This window comes from Boleophthalmus pectinirostris, unplaced genomic scaffold (genome assembly GCF_026225935.1).
Source record: "Boleophthalmus pectinirostris isolate CB_2022bp ecotype Guang Dong unplaced genomic scaffold, ASM2622593v1 HiC_scaffold_19, whole genome shotgun sequence".
Lineage (NCBI taxonomy): Eukaryota > Metazoa > Chordata > Actinopteri > Gobiiformes > Gobiidae > Boleophthalmus > Boleophthalmus pectinirostris.
This window is the reverse complement of record NW_026571140.1, coordinates 39,851,678-39,875,802: the sequence shown is the minus strand read 5'-3', so window position 1 is coordinate 39,875,802 and position 24,125 is coordinate 39,851,678. Positions and strand designations below refer to the sequence as shown.

The following is a 24,125-nucleotide window of genomic DNA, read 5'->3' as shown; positions in this document are numbered from 1 at the left end:
AGAACTGTTTTTATAGATAAATACTAAGCAATATGTCTGGGTGAAGTGTCTTGCCTAAGGACATAATTACAGTTTTTCCCTTTGGCGCCCCCATGTGGCTCCTGATGCCCAGCAGTCTCACATCCAAGAACTAACCAGACCCAGCCCTGCTCAGCTTCTGAAATCTGACAAGATTAACAAGACTTTGGCCAGGTAATTTATTGCTCTATTAAAAATAAACTCATGAAAAAAAAAAAAAAATGTCCCGAAATAAATGTACAATTTATTCATTTAACATGTTGTTTAATTATATTATGATTATGTAAGTTACACTTTACTTTTATCTTGGGGCTGATTCTCTGTGCATATATTTTTTTTATTTACTGTATTTTTCAAACAGTAAGTATCACTTTTTTCATGGTTTTGGTAGTGTATATTAACATATTCACACTGAAGCTGCGAGAGGCTCTAATCTTGTGTGTCAGTATCTGTTCCTCCTGTACCACTGTCACTTGGCTCTACTGCACATGTCTCCTGCAGAAAGAGCCTCTGTCCTGCTGCAAGTAGCAAAATCTGCAGCCAAAAATGGATGGATGGACAAAGCCTGGATGGTCAGTTCAATGACACCGAAACCATCCTGTCGAAAGAAAGGCCGGAATAATTCTGACGACAGCGACACAGAAGAGGAAGCGTCGCTCTGTTTACCTCCAGAGGTCGAGGCCGAGTTGTTCAGAAGTGACACCGAGGATGAAGACTTGAATGGATTTAGTGATTTGGAGTGAGATGGAGAGTTTGTTAAACTTGTTCTGTTCAGTTGTTTATCTTATAGTTTATCTGAAGAACTGTTCATATGTGACGTTAACAGTCTGTTCTTCTCTCTTCTATTGTTTTTACTAGAACTTGACTTTCAACAGGAAATGTCAGTTCCTGGTCTTTGATTTTATAAAATAAATTTCCCCCAAAAAGTGCAACTTAAATTAGTTTTTTTGGCTGATGTGACTCTGGAGCAACTTATAGAACAAAAAATACGGTATATTCAGTCAATCTGTTTCTACCCCATGTTTGGTTAAGGTAGAAGGGTTATGTTTGTCTTTATTGCAAACATTGGCAATAAAAAATATTTTCATCTAACTCATAGTTTCATCATCAAACTCCAGCAAACCCCAGACATATTTTGTCTTCGATCAAGACACTCCAACGAACGGAGAAGAAAATAGTGCCAAGCGATAATGAGGTCTGACTTTTTAGGCGACGATGGTTTTTGTGATGCAAATGTGTCACTCTTTTGAACACATATTGTTTTGTGAAGAAAAACGCTTTATTATACAGTCCCCAGCCAACTTGCCGGACTACTTTCGTCAGCACCGAAAACGGCCAGTGTCTCGGTTCACCGGACGCTGTCAGGGGTAAATCAGTGTGGATGACAAACAGATTTATGTCAAAAATCCTGAACTATCCCTTTAAGTTGAGCTGTATTTGTGTGTTTTTAATATTTAGTTTAATCTCTGTGTTATAATATTTAGTTTAATCTCTGTGTTATAATATTTAGTTTAATCTCTGTGTTATATTGTGCAGCCCTGTTGTAATAAAGCACATACGTATGAGCTGCAGAGTGTCAGAGCAAAGCAGAGCGCAGCTGCAGCCTGTGGGAGCTTAAAGTCACACACACCCAGGTTGGCCAGTCCAGTACCTCTGGGATCCACATTCCCAGAATATCGGAGTCGGAGCTGAGGTCCTGTCCGAACATGGCCTCCATGGTCTCCTCGTCCAGGTCCATCTCCAGCTCCTCGTCCAGGTTAAAGTCGTACAGAGCTCCGGGGTCCTGCTGCTGCAGAGGAGGGAGGGGGACGTCTCTGCGGCTCTGACTGTGGTGGGCCTGAACCGAGCGGTACAGACCAGCTGAGGGGAGAGAAGAGAGAGGAAAGAGACGAGAAAGAGGAGAGGGAGGAGAGGAGAGAGACGAGAAAGAGGAGACAGAGGAGAGAGAAGAGAGACGAAAGAGAAGTGGGAGGAGAGGAGAGAGACAAGAGAGACGAGAAAGAGAAGAGAGAAGAGAGAGACAAGGGACAAGAGAGAGGAGAGAGATGAGAGAAGACGAGAGAGAAGACGGAGGAGAGAGAGGAGAGAGAGAGGAGAGGAGAGAGGAGAGAGATGAGAGAGACGAGAGAGAAGACGGAGGAGAGAGAGAGAGAGAGAAGAGGGAGGAGAGAGAGGAGAGAGACGAGAGAGACAAGAGAGAGGGGAGAGATGAGAGAGGAGAGGGAGGAAAGAAGAGAGACAAGAGAGATGAGAAAGAGGAGAGAGACGAGAGAGACAAGACAGAGCAAAGAGAGGAGAGAGACAAGAGAGAACAGGGAAGAGAGAAGAGAGGAGAGAGACAATAGAGGAGAGAGATGAGAGAGAAGAGGGAGGAGAGAGAGGAGAGAGGAAAGAGGAGAGACAAAAGAGAGGAAAGAGAGAGTAGAGAGGAGAGAGAAGAAAGAAGAAAGAGAAAAATGAGAGAAGAGAGAGGAGAGAGATGAGAGAGAGCAAAGAGAGCAGAGAGAGGAGAGTTAGGGACTAATTCTACACAAATAATAAATAACAGTGCATGATGTATTCTCATGTATTGTTTTGAAACGCTAGACTTTAATTTGTAAAACTGCTAAAATTAAAGAAGTCGGGTCGCTACGCAAGATAAAAATAAGAATAACAAAGATCTCACCAGCTCGAGCGAGCAGAGTGCGCGCAGCCAGGTCGAATCTGTGTTTGCGTCCGGCCGCTCTGCCCCTGTGAGGAGCTCCACTGGAGGCAGAGGCGTTCTCCTGCTCCAGACCCTCAGGACTGAAACGAGCATTTAAGGGTTAGAACCGTTTTATCGCCAAAGAGAAAACATGAGTCATAGGTCACAGTTCTCCCAGTACCTCTCGCTGAACCCCTCCTCCAGCTCCGCGTCCGCGTTAGAGATGTCTCCGGGGCAGCAGAGGTAGGGGCTGCGGTCCTGAGACTTCCCCCCGGACGAGGCGGTGGCTCCCGGGCACGAGGGGTCCGACTCTCCCCCCACGCTGCTGGGTCTGGTCTCCTCGTGGTCGTCCTCTCCCGGGTGCTCGATCATCCACATGGCCAAAACGGTGATGTTCTGAGCGTCGGCTTCTCCGCGAGCTCCTAAAAAAACACAAGAAACAGAAAATTAAAGGCCACTGACATTATGCTACATACTTTTTCTAATACTGATATCATCTACATTCCCTTGGGGGTGTGATGATAACTGAAGGCTCTTACTAAAGTCAGTCTGAAAATAAAAGATCAGATTAAAGTCTCTGTCATGTGGATGTGATTTCTGCCTATGTTATATAATGTGATCTATATAAATACAGTATACTTTACAATTTTATCTGCGAACATTGAAAGTGAAATGTTTTTTAAAATGATAAAAACAACAGAGCTGCGTGTACCTGTGGCTTCTAAGGCTTTGGTGATTTGCCTCAGAGAGAATCCCATTTCCAGCAGAGGGACAGCGATGGCGGGAGGAGGAGGAGAGGTGGACAGACGACTCGTGGGGTCTGAAAGCGCTGAAGGAAGAGTTAACAAGTTAATTACAAACAGGATTCCCGGTCTTTTTCATTGACAAAATTTCTAAACTTTTCCAAGACTTTTTCATGACCTCAAGTGAATTTTCCATGACTTTACGACACCTACATGTGTAGAATTGATCAGACTTTTAGGGGTAAATATGAAATGTTAAGCCTTTCCACTGACCTTATGGTTTGGGATTATAGTTTTTTAACATTAAAAATCCTGTCAGTGCATTTATTGTCGTCTCTTTTAAACAAAAGGTGCAAACGTTCAGAAATAATCATAATAGCCTCATGAGAACTTAACAGAATGCTGGAGTTGTGTGAAAGAGATACTAAAATTCCACGACTTTTCCAAAACTATTATTAAAATGACAAAATGCCATGACCTTTTCAGGCCTGGAAAATTATACTTTCAATTTCCATGACGTTTCCAGGCTTTCCATGACTGTGGGAACCCTGAATGACTGAAAGTTCATGTGACAGATTTTCGTGTTTTTCTAATTTGACTTAATTTGGTGGAATAGTATCAGTTGCAAACTTTGATCATAGTTTACATCAGTTAAGTGGAAGTTTGTGGAAGAAAAAAAAGTACAGAAGAAAAGCACAAAAACACAGGAAGTAAAGCTGAGTTCTAAAACATGAACACTAAAAATCTAATCCAAAATACAGAGACAATTTAAATGCAAATAAGCCTTTTTCTGACACAGATTTAACAAAATAAAGTAGATTTTTATTGGTCTAATCAAAACTCGTGCGTAATTAATACAGGTTTTTGCCCTAGTTGACGTTATGGTTGCTTGGTAACAGCTAGGGAATTAAAAGGGAAAAAATGCATAACACATTCCGACGACCGATGTCCAAAAGCTTTTTTTATTTTTTAAAATAAAATCTTCCTCAGATCATTTTTCTCGCTTTGGATCACAGTAACATACAACAACATACTGTGGTCTAAAGCAAGAAAAATTATCTGATGATGGATTTTCTGAATAAATAAAAAAAACTTTTGAACATTGGCCCTCTGAAGCCCCATCTACACAAGTAATTATTCCAGTCGTTTTCCTTGTGGATGCAGTGTTCGTCCACACTAATCCGATGGAAAACGGCTCCAGAGACGGAACGATCTGGTGCTGTCAGCTCCCATGAATTCATCTGAGTACAGATCTGATCCGACACTGAGTGGACGCCTGAAAACATTGATACACTGACACAGGAGCTCTAGTTGTGTCCTTATTGGACCACGTCACTGTGATTTGCGTCTTTCTGATTCTCTGGGTTTGTGACATTGGTCATGTGACGCTATTGTGGAAAACAGTTTAAACAAACCAGAGACAAACGGGAAACAGCGGAGCTACAACTGCTTATACAGAACAGACTCACCATCAGCAGAACACCCGTCTGTCACAGAAAGAACACTCATACTCCACTGAGTCGTGTCCTTTTTTAGTCCGACAGAAGCAGAACCGCGTCAGGACACAAGGAGAGAGCTGTTTTTTTTGAGCACTTAGTTTATGCAAATTAGCCATGTGGCTTTAAGTTTTGTTTCTGTAAAACGTAAACAAATATGCTCAAAGCTGTGTGGATAGGGAAGGTTTACGGACACAGAAACGTGGACGTAAATCGTTTCCGATACGGTGATACATTTCAGAGTAAACATAACCTGAGTGTGCCATGCATTTTTCACTTTTATTTTTCTGTTCCTTGCATTTGCACCTCTACAAAAACTTCAGTGTGTGTTTTCAGTTTCTTTTGAACAGTTATGAAATTACCTAAAATTATAATCTTAGAAAAAACAAGTCACAATGTTTAGTAAAATCTTAAAATACTATTATATTGGCGTTTTTTGGTGAAACGCGTAGTCCAACCTGTCAAATACATTTTCATTTGAGGGGAACATACAGGTTTTGTACTCACAGGTGCCGGCTCGGTTCTGGGGTCTGGAGGGCTGGGAGTCGGGGGAGGTGAGACTCTGCCTGCGTCCCACTTCGTCAGAGGGCGACGTGGGCAGAGACGAGACCGGGGGAGTCTGAGCTCTGCGCGAAGGGCCCAGCGTGGTGGTGGGGTAACTCGAGAACATTTGTCTGAAGCGAGAAACAAAAGAACAAATTAGATAAATCACAAAGTGGAACAGAGAGATTTCAGTTTGAACATGTGTGAATGAAACAAAAAACAAATCTAGGTATGTTTTTGATGAGGAAATATTATAAAATACACCTGAAAATACTGTAATATGGGCTTTTTAACAGACATTGGATCATGAGGTCTGAATAATACATGTTAAGTGCCTCTGAATGTCCAAAAAAACCCTGCTTTTTAAATCAAATGCATTATTTATTACACATTTCAATGAGACTATATGACTCAAATTTGATTATTCCACTCTTATATATTTTTACAGTAGTCTTCAGGATGTTTTGTGAGGCTTTTGTGATTTTCATCCATCGTTTAAGGCAGTGTTTCCCAACCTTTTTTGTACTTTTTGCATTGTGTCATAGTCTAAAGTGCCCCCATATCGGCTAACAACTATTCTATTTACTTGTTTTTATGATATATATGTCGAAATTATTCTACAGAAACATCGTTCAACATCTAAAATACATCACTGAGAACATTTTAGACTCAAATACTGTTTCAATTCCCTCTTCTTTTAAATCTGAAATCATTCCAAGTGCCCCCTGATTGAGAAGCACTGTATTAGAGCTGTATTCTGACATAATATAGCCTACTTTTTGATACAATAAATTCCGTTAAAAATGTGAATCCCACTTCAAACTGCACAAAAAAATAAATAAATAAAAAATTAACAGAGACTAAACCAAGATATACCCGATGTCTAATGTAGAATCAATGAGGTAAAATATGAAGAAAATCTGCTTTTTGTGCATTGAAACAAAACAAAACAAAACAAAAAATTTAAATTCAGTTAAATTGAGAACTCTTTGTTGTCATTTTCTTGCAGTATTGATTATTGCATTGGCCAATATTGTGATGATCTCAATCTGGGTTAATAAACAGCACAATTGTATGTTTTCTACTCAGTAAAAATGACAATAATCTTCCTATTTTTCCTCTGAACCATTGTTTTGATGAGTATTTCCTCCCCGTTCTGACCTGAGGAGGCTGAGAGGCATGACCCCCGGAGACTCTGTGGCCGGGACAGTCTCTGTGTCGGTGACGGGGGTGGTGGCGGTGGTGGTATCCTCCAGAGACGAGCTCATGAAGGAGGTGGTGCTGGAGGCCGAGGGGCTCGTGGTGACCGGGGTCTGGGCCGTCTGCTCGCCCTCTGCGCCCTCCGCCTCTCCCTCTGGTTCACTGCGCACTACAGACAGACAGGGAGATGGGTCAGACACAATACAGATTCAACTTTTTTGGGATACATCTTATATTTGGGGCCAATTATTTATATAAATTAACAAAAAAGAACATTACAGATGCCTCAGGGTGGGGCTCAATTAAGTCTAATGATAGGAGAGCCTTGATTTTTATATATTTCACTTTTACAGTTTGTTTCTCTGAGCTCTGAAACCTGCTCCTGAGCCGCTCAATCCACTGTGGGCAGCGAGTGCAGAATCCCCAAACACAGGACAGCATTTGGAGACTCAGCCTTTTCAAGCGCGGCCGTGCGTCAGTGGAGCATGTTACCAACTGAGCTGATCACATGGACAAACTATGGCACATTTTCACACCTGGCGAAACAGCGGCTCCTCTCAAACCAAACCTGCGCCCATAATGTGGACTGATGAGTGTCTGATGAGTGAAGAGAGAGTGATGCTCTGGAGTGAAGGAAATGAATGATGCTTTTGATAAGGACGATGTTTTTAAGATGCTGAGAGAACCGGGAGTGACTCATAATACAGAATTGTTATGATGCTCTGGACATTATAAAGACTTTCTCTTTGTATGTTTGATTTTATGAACTATAACATCAACCTGCCCAGGGACGACAGGTAGAAATTAGCACTGGCGCTGTAACCTGGTACAGTGCATCTCTTCTGTTAAGGTTAATGTAGATTGTGCACTGTCCCCGTCTCAATAAATAAATAAACTAAACCAGACACCTTCATATTGTTTATAAGACTAAAAAACCCACACTGGAGTGACTGTGAATAAAGATAAATTAGAAAAACAAATTAAATCTTCAGTCAGAAGCCTTAGATCCATTTAAATACTTGTAACAGGTCTGCAAAATTGAAATTGCAATTTTGAATGGACAATGGAAATTCTGCTAAAAAACTTAAAAACTTTTGAAATGCAGACACTGTCTCTGTAGTGAACACATTGTCTCATGTTCCTCACCGGTTTTGGTTTTCCCTGTGCTCGGTTCTTCCAGGAGTCCACTGACCACCAGTTTGTAAATCATGGCCTGAGCTCGCTCCAGATCGGCCAGACCCAGGGCTCGTTTAATGGGGGGACCTCATCACAGCTCTCTTCACCATGTGTCTCATCAGGAACTGAAGAGCCGCTCTCATCTCCACCTCCTCCTGACACACAGGAGACGAAGCAGCAGGGGGTGCTCCTGCACTCGAGTTCAGGTCTGCGTTATGACCAGACGACGCTGGCTCTGGTAAAACCTGAGAAAAACAAACAAGAAAAAAACATCTGCATCTGCAAAAACATTTGTGTTTTCTTTTACAATAGAAATACATTTTAAGGGCAAACACTTTAAATTAGTAGAGAATAAGATCAATTTAAAAGGTACATTATATAACTTTTCTAATGGAGCTCCACTCTCTGCTTGTCTCCTTGGAGATGTCACAGCTTCCATCATATAGAACCTTTTTCACAACAGACGAAAGTGCCACTGTGTAGAGTAAACGTCGCTTACGGTTAAAGCTTTTCTATGAAATGTCTCGTTTGTTCTCTATCAACTTCATAAATCTGCCCCATCAACAAATCTTCATCCAACAAGGTCCACAAAGGACATGTTCTGTCCATGAAGAATTTCATGAATAAAACATAAGTAACTTGTTAAGTCTGATTCTAGAATTAAAATTAAAAATCTGTTTCATGATGTAAATATTAGCACAGAGAGATTTGAGTAGTTTAAATGTGAGACATGTCATCTGTGAACACCTGTAGTATTTAAACTGCACAAATATCTACAACATGAAAATGATTTTTAATGTTAATTCTAGAATCAGTCTGAGTGAACAAGTTACTTTTTATTCATGACCATAACATTAGTTTTGCTCAGGAGTAGTTCACTAATACGTCGTCGTTGTTCGCCTTTACTTTTTCATCTTTCTTACTTTGATAGTTGTGGATAAATTCTTCATGGACAGAATATGTCGACCTTATTGGATGAAGATTGTGGGGGCAGATTTATGAAGTTGGTGGAGAATACACGAAACATTTCCATAGATATTTTGCCTTAGAAAAGCATTAACATAAGTAACGTTTACCCGACATCGCGGCACTTCCAGACGTTGTGAAAAAGCTCTGTTGGATTAAATCATTCATCATCCATTGTGACTTTAAATGGGGGTGTTTTTACTGTTGCAAAATACAATAAACACCAAGCAGTCTTAATGTGAGGGGGTTTTGTCTCCACATTTCTGACCTGTTGCACTTGGCTTGATCATATAACATAAAGCTTTACTGTGGAATATTTGGGGCAAAGCTTAAACAACTTCATGGAGACAATCAGGGTAAAGTAAAGATTAAAAAAGTAAAGATCTCCAGCTCACCTTTGGGATGAGGAGCAGCTCTGCGTACTTGCTACAGCTGAGCAGAGCACTCAGCGCCTTCATCGCTCCCAGGTACAGATACGACAGCTGCACGGCGTGGATCTCCGACTGCGTCACCGCCGCACACGGAGACTCGTGACTCCTCCCGCCGCCGTGCTCATGCCCCGCCTTCTTCCTGCTCCCCTCCGCCGCCGCCGTCGTCGTCGTGTGAGAACTCGGGCTGAAAATACTGTCATTCGCTACGTAGGAAATCTCGCTTTCTGATTTCGAATTGGGAGCCGCGTGCGCTTTGACTTCGTCCAAGCTGTGCGAGACTCTCAGATCGGACGACGGAGCGTTATTTTGAGCGTCTTTGGTTTCGTTGTGGTCGCTGTCGGCTTTGTCGTCGGCGTTGCTCTGCTCTTGGCCACTCGACGCGGGGCTCCTGTGCTTTTTGTAATGTCTTTGGGCGCTCAGTTTGGCTGCGTTTTCCTCGTGAATGCTCGTCAGATACGTCAGATCCAGGAGCAAGGAGGCGGTCAGTCCTCGAAATCGCATGACGTCGAACGGAAGCGGCTCGCACGGCTCCAGGTTGTATAAGGGCGTATCACTAGGCGACCAGAAAGTTGGGAAGCTTTAGTTGGGTGGGATTTTTTTGGGGGCGGGAGGGGAGAAGGGAAGAGACAAAAGGGAGAGGAAACACAAGGTAAGGGAGAGGGCAGGCACGAGCAGGTCCACATGCATGATCCAACCAAATCATAATCACAAAATCACAATAATAATAATAATAATAATAATAATAGTAATAATAATAATAATAGAAGAGTAGACCCTTTAAAACCTTAAAAATTCTGGAATAGAGGCAGCTGGAGGCGAAATTAAACAAACTATAATATATTTTAAAGGTGCAACGTGTGTAACTTTTTGTTTGAGCGTCCGTCACCTGCATGTTTCTATGGAGATGTCATCGTTTAATGTCATAATGTTCCGCAGTATGACGTTAAACGGCTCTACTTTACGTCTTCAGGATGTTTTGTGAGCCTTTTGTGACTTTCATCCACCACTTTTTTGCACTTTTTTGCATTGTTATTGTTTTTTTTTACTATTAAAGCCAATAAAAACTGTTCAATTTACTTGTTTTAATGATTTTTATGTTGAAATTATTCTACAGAAATGCCATTAAACATCTAAAATACATCACTAAGAACATTTTTGACTCAAATACTGTTTCAATTCCATCTTCTTTTAAATCTGAAATGATTCCAAGTGGCCCCTGTTTGAGAAACACTGTATTAGAGCTGTATTTTGACATAATATAGGCTACTTTTTTGGCTCAAAAATACCTAGAAAAATGCATTCTGACTGTAAGCGGGGTCGCCTCTCCACAGATCTGACCTGTAACTTGGCTGGTTTGGCCTCCATGAAGACAGAAAGGTTTAATGCCAGATTGACATGCTCGTGGTTTTAAGTCTTCATAACCATTTTGATTTTCCTGGATAAAAATTTGTCTTTATTTATGTTTGTATTTGTTTAATTTTTGGTATTTTATTTAATGTATTGTGTAATTTTTCTGGAGGAGGGACCATCAAATGGCTTTGTCAAATCAAATGTAAAGTAGAGCTTTTTAATGTCACACTGTGGAACATTCCAGACAAAGCAATGACATGTAGGTGACGGACCCTCCACCACCTTTAAATTATTAATTGACGTCTGGTCAAAATTCTCTTGATTTTCCTGAATAAAAATGTGTATTTATGAAATTTTTTGTATTTTTTGTATTTTTTTTTTTTTGTATTTCATTTATTTTATTTTTTGTAATAGAAAAGAAAACTAACAATTTTCTCTCCTCATAACAATTTCGATTTTCCGGGATAAAAAAAATATTATTTATTTATTTTCTATCTTTTGTAATAGAAAAGCAAACTAACGATTTTCTCTTCTGAGAACTGTATTTAAAGGTGCATTGTGTAACTTTTCTGGTAGAGGCTCCATCAAGTGCTTTTCCCCACTGAAATGTTATTGCTTTGTCTGGAATGTTTCACAGTATGGCATTAAACCTTTCTATCTTCACAGAGACCAAACCAGATCAAGTTACAGGTCAGATCTGTGGAGAGGCGCCCGCGCTCACAGTCAGAACATCTGTTTTTTCTTGGTATTTTTGAGCGACAAAACCACCTGTAACTGAGTAAGTGTTTTTAATTATCTTATTTATTTTAAATGTATTTTTATTGGTTTTATTTATTTATTGCTTATTCTATGATTTTGCTGTTATTTTATTTTACCGTTTTTTTATTTTATATTATTATTTATGTATTTATATTTATATTATATATTTTTTTTTATTTTTATTATTTTTTATTTTAAGACTAGTATGATTATTTTAGTAGTTTATTTTATCATTTTATTATTGTTTTTATTATGTATTTGGGCAGCACTTTGGAAACTGTTTGTGAAATGTGCTATAGAAATAAACTGGATTGGAAATGTAAAGTAGAAGCTGTTTAATGTCACACTGTGGAACATTTTGGGCAGAGCAATGACATATCCATAGAAACAAGATGGTGACGGACGCCCAAACAAAAAGTTATGTCTTTAAATCTGGGCTCTTACATGTATTAGAATCATTTTCAGTTCACAGTTCTTCATATTTTGTGGTTAATCCTGTTTTCACCATTGAAGTTGCATTGCTCCAGTTCATTTTTCGCCTCCATTATAGAATACAGAAAGTTTTCGTTGACAGTTCTTTAAAGGGTCTGTATGATTAAGGAATTAGCTACACGCATGCAAGTTAAATCGAACATGGAAGAAGTACAATGAAATATTAATGTATGAGGTCACAGGTATGCCGGTTATAGTTGTATGAGTTAGGGAGGGACAGTAGCAGGTCGTGGGTAAGAGCTACTAGAGATACTCAATGTCACTGGAATATAAACACGTGAAAGAAGAAACTATGCAATGATAAAAATGTTACACAATTTAGACTAAAGATGAAAAAACTACATATATGCTTCTTAAAATACATGGTTTGCAAAAGTTAACATTTGGATATGCTTCTAAACATTGTAAATTCACATCACACCAGTTAGAACACTACATTTTTACACATTTCTGGTGCTGTTATTGCTTGTAGTTTTGTTATTGTTCGTTTTAAGTCCATAAATGTCCGTGCTAAATAACTACAATATGTGTAAAGGTGCGTTGTGTAACTTTTCTGGTAGAGGGTACGTCAAATGTTTTTCTTCATGGAGATGTTATTGCTTTGTCTGGAATGTTTCGCAGTATGGCTTTAAAGCTTTCTATCTACACGGAGAACAAACCAGGCCAAGTTACAGGTCAGATCTGTGGAGAGGCGACCCCGCTCAAAGTCAAAATGTCTGTTTTTCTAGGTATTTCTGAGCGACAAAACCACCTGTATTTTAATAAATGTAAAGTAGAGCTGTTTAATGTCACACTGTGGAACATTCCTGGCATCTCCATAGAAACGAGGAGGTGACCCTCAAGCAGAAGTTACACAATGCACCTTTACATAAAAAATATTTCTAGACTGGTTATTGCTGATGGTGATATGTGTAATTATTAGTGAATTAATGAATGCACAAGGTTTGTCTTTAGTCAACCACAGCCTGAGTAAAAGTTAAAGATGCACTGTGTAACTTTTCAGTTGAGGGTCTGTCACTTTCTTGTTTCTATGGATATGTCATTGCTGTGTCTAGAATGATCCACAGTATGACTTTAAACAGCTCTACTTTACATTTATTCAATTACAGGTGGTTTTATAGCTCAAAAATACCAAGAAAAACAGGCATTCTGACTGTGAGCGGGGTCGCCTCTCCACAGATCTGACCTGTAACTTGGTCTGGTTTGGTCTCCATGAAGATAGAAAGGTTTAAGGCCACACTGCGAAACCATCTATCCATCCATTTTCTTCCGCTTTATTTGGGGTCGGTTCATGGAGCCAGCAGGGAGGCCCAGACTTCCCTTTCCACGCACACTTCCTCCAGCTCTTCCTGGGGGATCCTGAGGTGTTCCCAGGCCAACCGAGAGTCTTTCCCGGGGCTTCCTCCTGGTGGAACGTGCCCAGAACACCTCCCCAGCCTGCTCCGCTCAATGTGGAGGAGCAGCGGCTCTACTCCGAGCTCCTCCCGTGTGACTGAGCTCCTCACCCTGCCTCTACGGGAGCGCTCAGAACTCTGCAGAGGAAACTCACTTCGACCGCTTGTAATAATAATAATAAATACATCGGACTTATATATAGCGTTTTTTTGGACACTCAAAGACGCTTTACAAACAAATAAGAAGTGGCACAGTCGAAAACAAACGGGGGAATCATGGAGGGAATGCAAGTTTGAACAGGGGAGTTTTTAGAAGTGATTTAAAGTGATTTGTATCCGCGATCTTGTCCTTTCGGTAGACTGATCGAGAGACTTTCAGCTCAGCTCCTTCTGCATGAAATATTCCAGACAAAGCAATAACATCTCCATGGAAAAAAGCATTTGACAGATCCTCCACCAGAAGAGTTACACAATGCACCTTTAACATGTCCAGTTTTACTCATGTTTTTTACTACCACACATTTACCACATAAACATATTTTACATTTTTAGTACAGGTGTTTGTTGCCAGTACCTGATGGTGATCTCGGCTTCGTCCCATTGCACTTTGGCAGATGTACTTCCCTCTTTGACCACTCCGAGCAGCGTCGCGTGTCTCCCGGTTTGTTTGTGCACACACCTGCCTCCGACTCTCAAACCTGCGTCCGCTCCCCCGATCACCGCCAGAACGGGCCACACTTCGGTACACAGCGTTTTCAGATGATGCTCGGACAGATCTGCGAGCCCGTGCTGCCTCCCGTGTCTCCCCCGCTCCTCCTCGGGCCTCGGGGGCGTGTCCTGGATTTAAACATGTCACAATATTTAGTGTTCAGATTATTGTGAGGAAAAAAACACCACAATTTTATTTCAAGAGGCACTACATAACTTTTTTGATACTAGAATCTGCCACCTGCTTGTCTCCATGAATGTTCTACAATATGACATTAAATTTCTCTATCTTCATGGAGACAAGCATCAATTTCATCAAGTTATAGGTAAGATCTGCAGAGAGGCAACCCCGCTCACAACAATAATCCAAACACTTTATTATATTTAAGATTTTAGTTTTCTATTTTTGTAATTTTGTTAAAGGCTGTAATTTTACTTCTTAGTTGGACATAACTCTAAATTACACAATATTTATGATTAGACAAATAAAAATACCGTATTTTTCAGACTATAAGGCGCACTCAAAGTCCTTTAATTTTCTCAAAAATCTACAGTGCGCCTTTTAATCCGGTGCACCTTATGTATTCATTCTGTTTGTTTTTACTGACCTCAGACCGATTTTATGTGGTACAAGGCACTCAGAAATCTGTCAAAATGTTTTAATACGACTTTGGTAAACTACAAAGCCGCACCGCTTGATGGATTGTCAGAGCATTAAGGTTACCGTAGTTAGGAGCTTCGCTGGAGTCGTGTTCTTTAGTCCGACAGAAGCTGAACCACATCAGCACACAAAGAACGAGCTGTCTTTTCAGTGCTTACAGTTTATGCAAATTAGCCATGCGGTTTTAAGTTTTGCTTCTGTAAAATGTAAACAAATGTGTGCAAAGCTGCATTAAACACATTATTACTCAATGTATATTTGAGTCCACGTAGAAAATAATAAAATAAAACTTCAATTATCCACTAGGGGTGTAAAGATATCCAAGCATCGTCACGGTATGAACCTCACGGTACGATATTTATTGCGATATCGTGGGAAAGCTCATGATATGACAGAGAGGCTCACGATTAGGAATGTAAAAATATCCAAATCTCTCAGTACAATCTTTTCACAATATACATTCACGGTACGATATTTATTGCGATATTTTGTGGAGGCTAAACAGCTTTTCCTCTTAAAATGCCACAACAAGACTTAATCCAAAGAACTAAGACTTAAAATTGTTAGAACAGTTATTTGTTCTTGTAGTCTGCACTGAAATGGAGCAAAGGATCATAGTCTATGTAGTTCCCTCTGTCTTTTTTAGCTATTGCTGCACCATAACTCTTCATTTAAGCAAAGAGACTTGTAATTCAATTTATTGTGATGGGCCACAATATTATTGTGAGAACTTTGACGACACGATATCACAAAATTTCGGTCATTGTTACATCTCGATTATCCACCCACATTCACCAAGACAGGGAGGCAACGCCGGGCAAATTATACCACGATCTGCCAATAGATCGTGGACGCCTGAGCTAAGAATCAGTCTCAAGTGTCGTTCGTTTGTTTCGCTTAATGTTCCTTATAATCAGGTGCGACTTACCTATGAAAATAGACGAGAAAATTCAACATTATTGATACTGCGCCTTATAATCGGGTGCACCTTATAGTCTGAAAAATACGGTAGATGTCAACACTTTTATTTCGTTAAATAAACTGTCAGTGAAATGTCTTCCTTCAGCATTGTGGGGTATTGTTTTAAAACTCTCCGCTACATCCTTTTTTTGTACTTTTCTTCTCAACTTTTCACACAAACTGCGATAAATATCTACCACAGATATTATTCTACCAACTATCTCAGAATTAGAGAAACATAAAATCCCGTCATATGAGCTTTTACCAAATAATCTTAACATCGTCCGTACCTGAATCTCCTTTTGTGCGTCGTGTTCTTCTCTGCTTTGCACAGAGCGGCTTTTCTTCAGCCTTTGCCCCACGCTGCCCCCGGCGGCAGAGCTGGCACACTCCTTAAAGCACAGTTTGATCTTGTGGAGGCGTTCGATCATGATTTTGTTGATGCGGTGGGTCCAGTGGTCGGTGCGGTGGAGGATTCGGATCAGTTGAGTCGTGGCTTCGGCCAAAACAGTGGCCATGGGGCTACAGACGGGATCACCGGGGAGCAGGTCTCTAGGAGTGCCACGCATCTGCATGTCACAGATCTTCACCTGAAAAGAAAAAAATGTTCAAAGATACAGGGAAACCATCCAATAAATTTTTGGTTTCATTTTGGGTTTTCCACACATTTGGAGATGTAGAATTAGGCATTTTATACATTTCATAGATACTTAACCCAACAATTTCACACAAAGGGCTTAACAAACAGCTGGTTAAATCCTCCCTATTACAACTATGACTTGTCTGTATACATAAAAATACATGTTAGTTGTAACAGTATGACACTGTTAATTAATTTCATTGATATGAAACAGAGAATGCAGATGTATTTTACCTTCTCTCCAGGGTTACTGCTGTAGAACATCACACAGGGATAGAGTTCTGTGGCGTCCACATCTTCAAACGCCAACTTTGGCTCCTATAAATACACAAAATAACATCAACTGTGTTTGCCAACTTAGCCCAGAAACAAAAAATTAGTCATTAGTTATTTGATTACATTTTGGATATACAGGTTTTTTTTTGAAGCTGCACATCTCTTCCTCTAGTCTACGCCCTCTCCTCCTACTCCCTCTCTCACCCCATTTCACCTCTCCTCCTTCCTCTTCCTGTTCTCTGTCCCCATCTCCCCTCACCACTCTTCTCACTCCCTCTTTCCCCTCCTCCGCTCACCTCTCCAGGGTTCCCATTCTTTTCCACTGACAAAATTTCAAAACTTTTCCTTGACTTTTTCATGACCTAAAATTAATTTTACATGACTTTACAGCACCTACATGTGTAGAATTGATCAGACTTTTAGGCCTAAATATGAAATGTTAACCCTTTCCTCTCACCTGATGGTTTGGTATTATAGTTTTTAAGATTCAAAATCCTGTCAGTGCATTTATTGCCGTCTCTTTTAAACAAAATGTTTGGTAATAATCAAAATAGTCTAATGAGAACTTAACAGAACACTGTAGTTGCGTGAAAGAGATGCTAAAATTCCATGACTTTTCCAAAACTTTAATTGAATTTACAAAATGCCATGAATTTTTCAGGCCTGAAAAATGAGATTTTCAATTTCCATGACTTTTCCAGTATTTCCATGACCGTGAGAACCCTGCCTCTCCATTCTTACCAAATGAGATGGTCCGTGCCTCCATGTCTAGCACACAGTTGATGTAGTCCCCCTCTCCTCTCTCGCTCACCTCTCCTTCCTCCTCTTCCTCTTCTCTGTCTCCATCTACCCTCTCTTCCCTCTCTCTCTCCTCCTCCTCTCACCTCTCCGTTCTTTCCAAACGAGATGATCCATATCTCCATGTCTAACACACATGTGATGTAGTCCCCTCTACTCTCTCGCTCACCTCTCCTTCCTCCTCTTCCTCTTCTCTATCCCCATCTATCCTGTCTCCTCTTCTCCCTCTCTCTCTCTCCTCCTCTCACCTCTCCATTCTTTCCAAACGAGATGGTCCGTGCCTCCATGTCCAGCACACAGGTGATGTAGTCGCCCTGGGTGAAGCTGCTCAGCGTCAGTGTCTGTTCTCCGTTGTGGTAGAGGTTTCCGCTGTAGGCTCGGTACAGCCACATGTCTGAGGTGGTTCTGTGGTTGAAGTCGTGGACGGGCCATCGGGACACGCCCACACAGGTGCCCTCGTTCCCGCGGTTCTCCTTCACTATGTAGAACTACGGGGCAGACACAGAGCGAGTACAATGGAGAGAATATTACAGTATTTGCATTGCTCATGGTAACCCAATGTTTCAAAAGCCACACTGTAATCATTAGTCACAGCTGCCCTGGGGTAGACTGCCGGAAGCAAGGCTGCCAATCTGAACTACTGGCCTCTCAGACCAGCAGCAATCACTCACAAACACACAACATTCATACGAGGCAATGTGGGAGAAGTGTCTTGCCTAAGGACAGCAGAACCTGGTCCAGTTGGCAATCAAACTTACAACCTTCAATTTTAGTGGATGCTCTGATCACCTATACTATGATGCAACAACGCCTAAGAAATAAAAATTTTGTATAACGTTGTTTATACTAGGAATGGGGATTCGATTAAATTTTCTTAATCAATCGTCGGGAGAATTAACGATCGATTTCTCATCATTATTATTACTATCTGCACTACTAATCCGCATAAAAAAACTCAACTTTTCGACATATAAACCGTAACCACTGACATTATGTGTTTAATGCAGATTTGTGCAAGTCTCAGAAATGAAACTTAAAACCTCATGGCTAATTTGCATAAACTTAGCAAAGAAAAAACAGCTCTTGTGCGCTGATGAGGTTCAACTTCTGTCAGACTAAAGGACAAAACTCAGTGGAATACAGATTAGTGTGACCATATTTGCGTATGTCAAAACCAGGACACCATACGGGGGGTGGGAGGTGGGGCCTCGTCATCGACAATGAGCGACTCTCACCTGGCAAAGCTTTTTCATGTTTTTTCGGTATCCTCGTGCTTTCAAGTCCCTGGCACTCCCACTGGACACTGAAACATATGTGCTGCTTCGTACACTGTGTACACGGCCTCACACTTGTCTCGACCGGGACAGAAAGTGGGGAATTTCTTGTACAAGTCATCGTTAAATGTCAATTTGCACTTCGGCAGGTCTGCTCGCTCCTTCTGAGTGCAGAGAGCTACAAGAGCCGCTCAATTTAATGGCCCCAATGAACAGTGATGAAAACCCAGACATTTGCATCACTTTATAAAATCAAACCCAGACGACAAGGACAGGACGAGAAAAACTGACATGTCCGGGGAAAAAATGGACATTTGGTCACCCTATAGCCGCAAAGCACAGCAACCTACATTCGGTTTGTCTCTTAAAAATGAAGGTAATCGATGAAATTCTTAATGATTAATTATCGATTAATCAACTAATCATGCCTATCCCTAGTTTATACTATCACAATATAACAGTCAGAATAATCTCAGTTGGTCCACCCCAGGGCAGCTGAAGCCACAACATCTGGACCATATTTTATCAGAAGTAAACAACATAAACAGTCTGTACCTTCCACTGGTAACACCCAGAGGAGATCCCTGTGGAGGCGAGGCCGTAGCCCTTCCCTCCGCTGCCGTGGGTCAGGCCCTGCCCGTTCTCCACCACGCAGCACTGCGCCTTCTCCGGGTCGAAGGACACCTCCTGGATCGGCAGGTTCTCATCCTCCTCCTCAGCCTCACCCTGAGAGCAACAGAGACAAGAGTCAGTCTACAATCTGCATTATTCAACTGTTTTTGTCACACAATTAATCCAATCTCCAATTAGGTGACAAGATATTTTAGGTAAAGGTGATCAAATGTATTTCTTGTATATACTGTGTAATGTTCTGGTGCAGTGTAAGTTCAGCTGCTTCACCTGTAGTTTCAGTTCTTGAACTCTTTCTTTGATTTGCATTGAGTGTTTGGCCTGAGCGACTGGAGCCTCCCACATGCAGTCAGACAGAAGGGTGAAGAGTCGCTCCACAACCTGAAAAAAACATTAAAAGACTTAAATTCATACCTCATTTGCCATGAAATGTGTGTATGTTGGTGTTTTGCTTAAGAATAAGGATTGACAAACATATCATCTACTAGTATTTTTGTTGTACCTGTGTCATCTGGTCGTCCTCCATGTTGGCCTCACACGCCGGCAGAACAGCCTCCAGAACATGAAGAGCCAGAAGTCGAGTCCTCAGGTTCCCCACCAACGGGACGCCTGCAGAGTTCACAGGGAACAAATCAGGTCATGTTTCAAGTTATAAATAACAAACTACTAATATTATTTAATGTGAAAATTCAAACCTGAGCAGCATTTCTGAGCAGCGATGTTGAGCAAAACTTCTGTCCATTTGGGGGAGGCCATCTTGGACTGGATGGCTTTGGACGAAACAACTCTCCTCAAGAAAACCAAGAAGTCTCCCAGATGTAACTCAGCTGTGTGCTGTCTGCGAAGAACAGCTAAAAATAAAGAGAAAATAGATTATATGTCTACACTCTTGTAGTATGCTATTCTAGCTTTTATTTATATTAACTGATTTTCATTTTTTATTTTTATTTAAAAGACATACCGGTAAATATATTCATATAGACATGATTTGCACCAACCTGTCTAGTTCTGTCTTATGTCTCAAAAAGTTTGATATTGTATAATATATAATGTTAGAATTTTGTGTCAAACAAACTGTTCTTTATGCTGTGGTCTCTCACCTCTAAAGTCTTTCTTCTCAGAGTCTGTGCCGTCTTCATGCTTCTTCTCGTCCTGGTCCTTCCCTGAGGACAGTTGTCCCACTCCAGCCTGAGACAGCAGATTCTTGAGCTGACTGCAGAGGAGGTCCAACAGAGACTGGACCACTTTGGGACTCAGCTTGTCTGCATACGTCCTGCAACAGAAAATCACAAGTATATAAAGGTAACAACTTTCTAAAGCTCATATGAGTCAATTTTACGTAATATAGGGAATTTAAATTCCAAAATATAACTCAATTATATAGAGAGAGTTTTGTTGGAAGAATCTCACCAGTCAGGAAATTTAAACTGTTGGACAACTGCAAATCACTGCCATATTACATATTGTTCATTTTGAAAACTTCACAAATCATTAGAAACTGTGTATAGACATACTGTTTGACTTGAAACATGCATTGAGTTTCCTGATCGTATAAAGCAAATACCTGTTCCATTGATGCGGCTGTACCAGAAATTTATCCACAAGTCCAACATTGGATGAATGGTTTGAGATTGTTTATGATATTTTTAAGATGGAGAGAATTACTTTTAGCATAAGACTGCAACGAGACAAATTTGAAAGCAAATGGAAACGGTGGATTGAATATATAAATACTGTGAGATCGGACTTTGTTTGACCCATTACTTAGTTTTTCTTGCAATTGGCTGTAATAATTATTATTCATTATTATTATATATTTTTTCTTTTAATTAATCCATCCTTTGTAAACATCAAGCAACAACAACAAACACTGCATCCTTATGAATTTTGAAACACCATTTGAGTTTAAGGTCCATCCACATGATTCTTCCCTTCCCTCACCCTGTGCTGATGGCGAGTATCTGCAGGAGTCTGGTGGAGGCCACTTTGAGGGCCGTGCTGAGCTGAGACACTCCAGGTTTCTGCAGCAGTTGGAGAGGTTGTCCTAACATGGTCTCCGTCCCACACAACTGAGACAGAACGTTCAGGAGTCCACTGGAGATGGCCAGAGACACGTCCACAGGCTGGTACCGCACGCTCAGGGCAAACACAGTGACCAGCAGGAGGCGCTGCTGAGCTTCTGTGAGAGGAAAAGGAACACAGAAATGGTAAGAGTTGTGATTAGAGGGGCTTAAAATAAAAAAGGCAAATATATCAAATAAAATCAAATGTATAACCAAAATATATTTAAAAATCATAACAATTTCAGAGTTATTAATTTAAAAATGTGGTTTAAAAAGTTGGTGTCAAAAGGCAAAAGTTAAAATTTTTTGTATTAATAATTATAGTGGTGTTTTACAATCTTAGAGTAAATTTAGCTCTTTTGAGTGTTTTGTATGAAGAGTAAAATCCTGTAAAAATCTGTCTTCTTTTAATACTCCTGTAAAGTTACTGAAATATAAATATAATAAAAATCATTTTGTGTTTCTTGCTTTTTATTGCAAGATCTCAAATATTCAAAATATAACGCATACAGCAAAAAAAAAAACTAAGAAAGTGAAAATAAACAAGTAAAATGTAAAAATAGAATAAATATTGAGGAGGAGGAGGAGGACCTAAAGAGTAGTGTTGTGTATTTACCTATGTGGTGCTTGTTGGCCTGCAGAGCTCTCTCCAGAGTCACTGAGAGCTGTTGGTAAATCTTATGAACCGCAGTCTGGATCTCCATCTGAAGACTTCTTTTAGCTGCTTTTATCCCGTCCTAAACAAACAGAAGAAGGACACACGTGTAAGAATAACACAGAAAGACTGTAGAGAACTGGATAACAAATGAAAACAATGTCCAAATGTCATGTAACGGCAGTATACTGGTGATGCTGATATATTTATTGTGATTTTGTGAGTTTGTTTCAGTTCATAACTCACTGGATGCAGACTCAGAGTAAGCTCACCTCTCCACTAGGCGTGTAACGATATAAAAGTCTCATGGTACGATATGAACCTCACAGTACGATATTTATTGCGTTATCGTGGGAAAGCTCACGATATGATGGGGAGGCTCATGATTAGGGATGTGACAATATCCAAATCTCTCTGTACGTTATTTTCATGATATACATCTCACGGTACGATATTTATTGCGATATTTTGTGGAGCCTAATATGCTACTTTTTACTCTTAAAATGCTTTGACAAGATTTAATCCAAAGAACTAAGACTTAAAAGTGTTAGAACTGTTATTTCTTCTCGTAGTCTGCGCTGAAATGGAGCAAAGGATCATGGTCTATGTAGTTCCCTCTGTCTTTTTTTTAGGTTTTGCTGCACCATAACTCTTCATTTAAGTATAGAGACTTGTGATTCGATATATTGTGATGGTCCATGATACTATTGTGAGAACATTGACGATACGATATCACGATATTTCGGTTATTGTTACATCCCTACTCTCCACAGATCAGAACAGTAACATGGCCGGGTAGCGTACGCAAGATAAGATTAGTTTAATGCCACACTGCTACAAAGGGAAATAATCCACCATTAAAACAGGATTTTTTCATAGTTTCCTTTACTCTGCTTTTTAAGAATTGCAATAAAACAAAAACTTTCCAAGGTTAACATTTTATATCATACAATTTTAGGACAATATCTACAAAAACATGACATATCAAACCTAAAGATACTTGATTAGATGTTTTGACAGACCCGGTAGTGGAGAAATCTACATTATTGTATTAGTATTTTGCTGTTTCAGACCTGGTAGTGGTGTAGCTGCACGCTCTCTCTCTTCAGCCCCCCGGTGCCCACTGTGCCCAGACCGAAGCAGCCGGCCAGAAACTGCAGCCTGACGGAGGTGAGGAGGGAGGAGGAGTGGAAGGGGCCGGAGCGCTCGCTGTTCCCTGGAGCGGAGCCTTTCTCCTCCATCCCAGAGATCAACACTACGATCTGGTGCAGGGCCTCGAGACGCAGCTGCACGGGTAAAGCAGAGACAGAAGAGAGTTCAGTTTTAAAGTTACTGTATACGATTCGATTCATTAAATTTAAGCATTTATGTACTCATCATGGTGAATAATCAGAACGCCCAAGTTTAGTGAGGAATAAAGTAGTTGTGTCACATTTTAAAGACCATAAAACACAGGTGTCAAACATAAGGCCCGGGGGCCAGATCCAGCCCTCCAAGACCTTTAATGTGGCCCTTGGGTGATTTTCTACTAAAATATTTTAATTATATTTTCTATTAAAATATTGGTAATTTTCTGCGGTGCTTGGCATAGCAGCGTCTCCAGCGTCTCTGTACGTGGCCCCTCCCACCAGAGCAGCACAAATGAAGACTTGTCTCTTTCCAAACGCTCTTAAAGGACGATCGTTTTGACTGTTGACCGTGACACCCTCATCAGAAAAATGTCAAAAATGAGAAAAGTGGAGCAGAGTGCAGGATTTTCCAAGAAAAATTGACTTATTCCTGTTTACAAACAAGTTATTGTTAAAACATTGTGTTGAAATTGTATTTTTCTAAAGTTTCAGGTTGTTCATAATATTATAATATTATAATAAGAAAGAGTTCATCAATTAAAAAAGATTTCTGTAATAGATTTGTGTTTCTCTGCACAAATATTTGAACTTATTGTTATTTTTGGGGTTTATATGCCATGAGTTTTCTGATCCGGCCCCTTTGGGATCAAAGTAGGTTGGATACGGCCCCCGGACCAAAATGAGTTTGACACCCCTGCCATAAAAAACCTGGTAACGTGTTTATTATTGTTAATTACAATCAGAAATCAGAGAATATTTACACATAAAAAGTATTACTGATTAAAATGATCATCACATGACATTTTGATCTAAAAATCCATCCATTATAACATTTCTTTTGGCATGTATTTTAGTCAGAA

At 40.3% G+C, this 24,125-nt stretch overlaps 1 protein-coding gene across 1 annotated transcript in view; it reads right to left on the bottom strand.

Moving 5' to 3' along the window:
* herc1 (HECT and RLD domain containing E3 ubiquitin protein ligase family member 1) overlaps nucleotides 1-24,125 on the bottom strand; it is a 123,716-nt gene that overhangs the window by 39,611 nt on the left and 59,980 nt on the right. Inside the window, 21 exon segments of the mRNA XM_055154972.1 lie at nucleotides 1,649-1,878; nucleotides 2,684-2,802; nucleotides 2,883-3,123; nucleotides 3,414-3,530; nucleotides 5,448-5,614; nucleotides 6,645-6,852; nucleotides 7,830-7,941; nucleotides 7,943-8,104; nucleotides 9,221-9,833; nucleotides 13,826-14,088; nucleotides 15,871-16,170; nucleotides 16,455-16,538; nucleotides 17,543-17,782; nucleotides 19,124-19,294; nucleotides 19,469-19,579; nucleotides 19,701-19,807; nucleotides 19,894-20,049; nucleotides 20,299-20,471; nucleotides 21,140-21,377; nucleotides 21,878-21,998; nucleotides 22,990-23,202. Of these exon segments, the coding sequence (XP_055010947.1) occupies nucleotides 1,649-1,878; nucleotides 2,684-2,802; nucleotides 2,883-3,123; nucleotides 3,414-3,530; nucleotides 5,448-5,614; nucleotides 6,645-6,852; nucleotides 7,830-7,941; nucleotides 7,943-8,104; nucleotides 9,221-9,833; nucleotides 13,826-14,088; nucleotides 15,871-16,170; nucleotides 16,455-16,538; nucleotides 17,543-17,782; nucleotides 19,124-19,294; nucleotides 19,469-19,579; nucleotides 19,701-19,807; nucleotides 19,894-20,049; nucleotides 20,299-20,471; nucleotides 21,140-21,377; nucleotides 21,878-21,998; nucleotides 22,990-23,202 (4,146 nt within the window).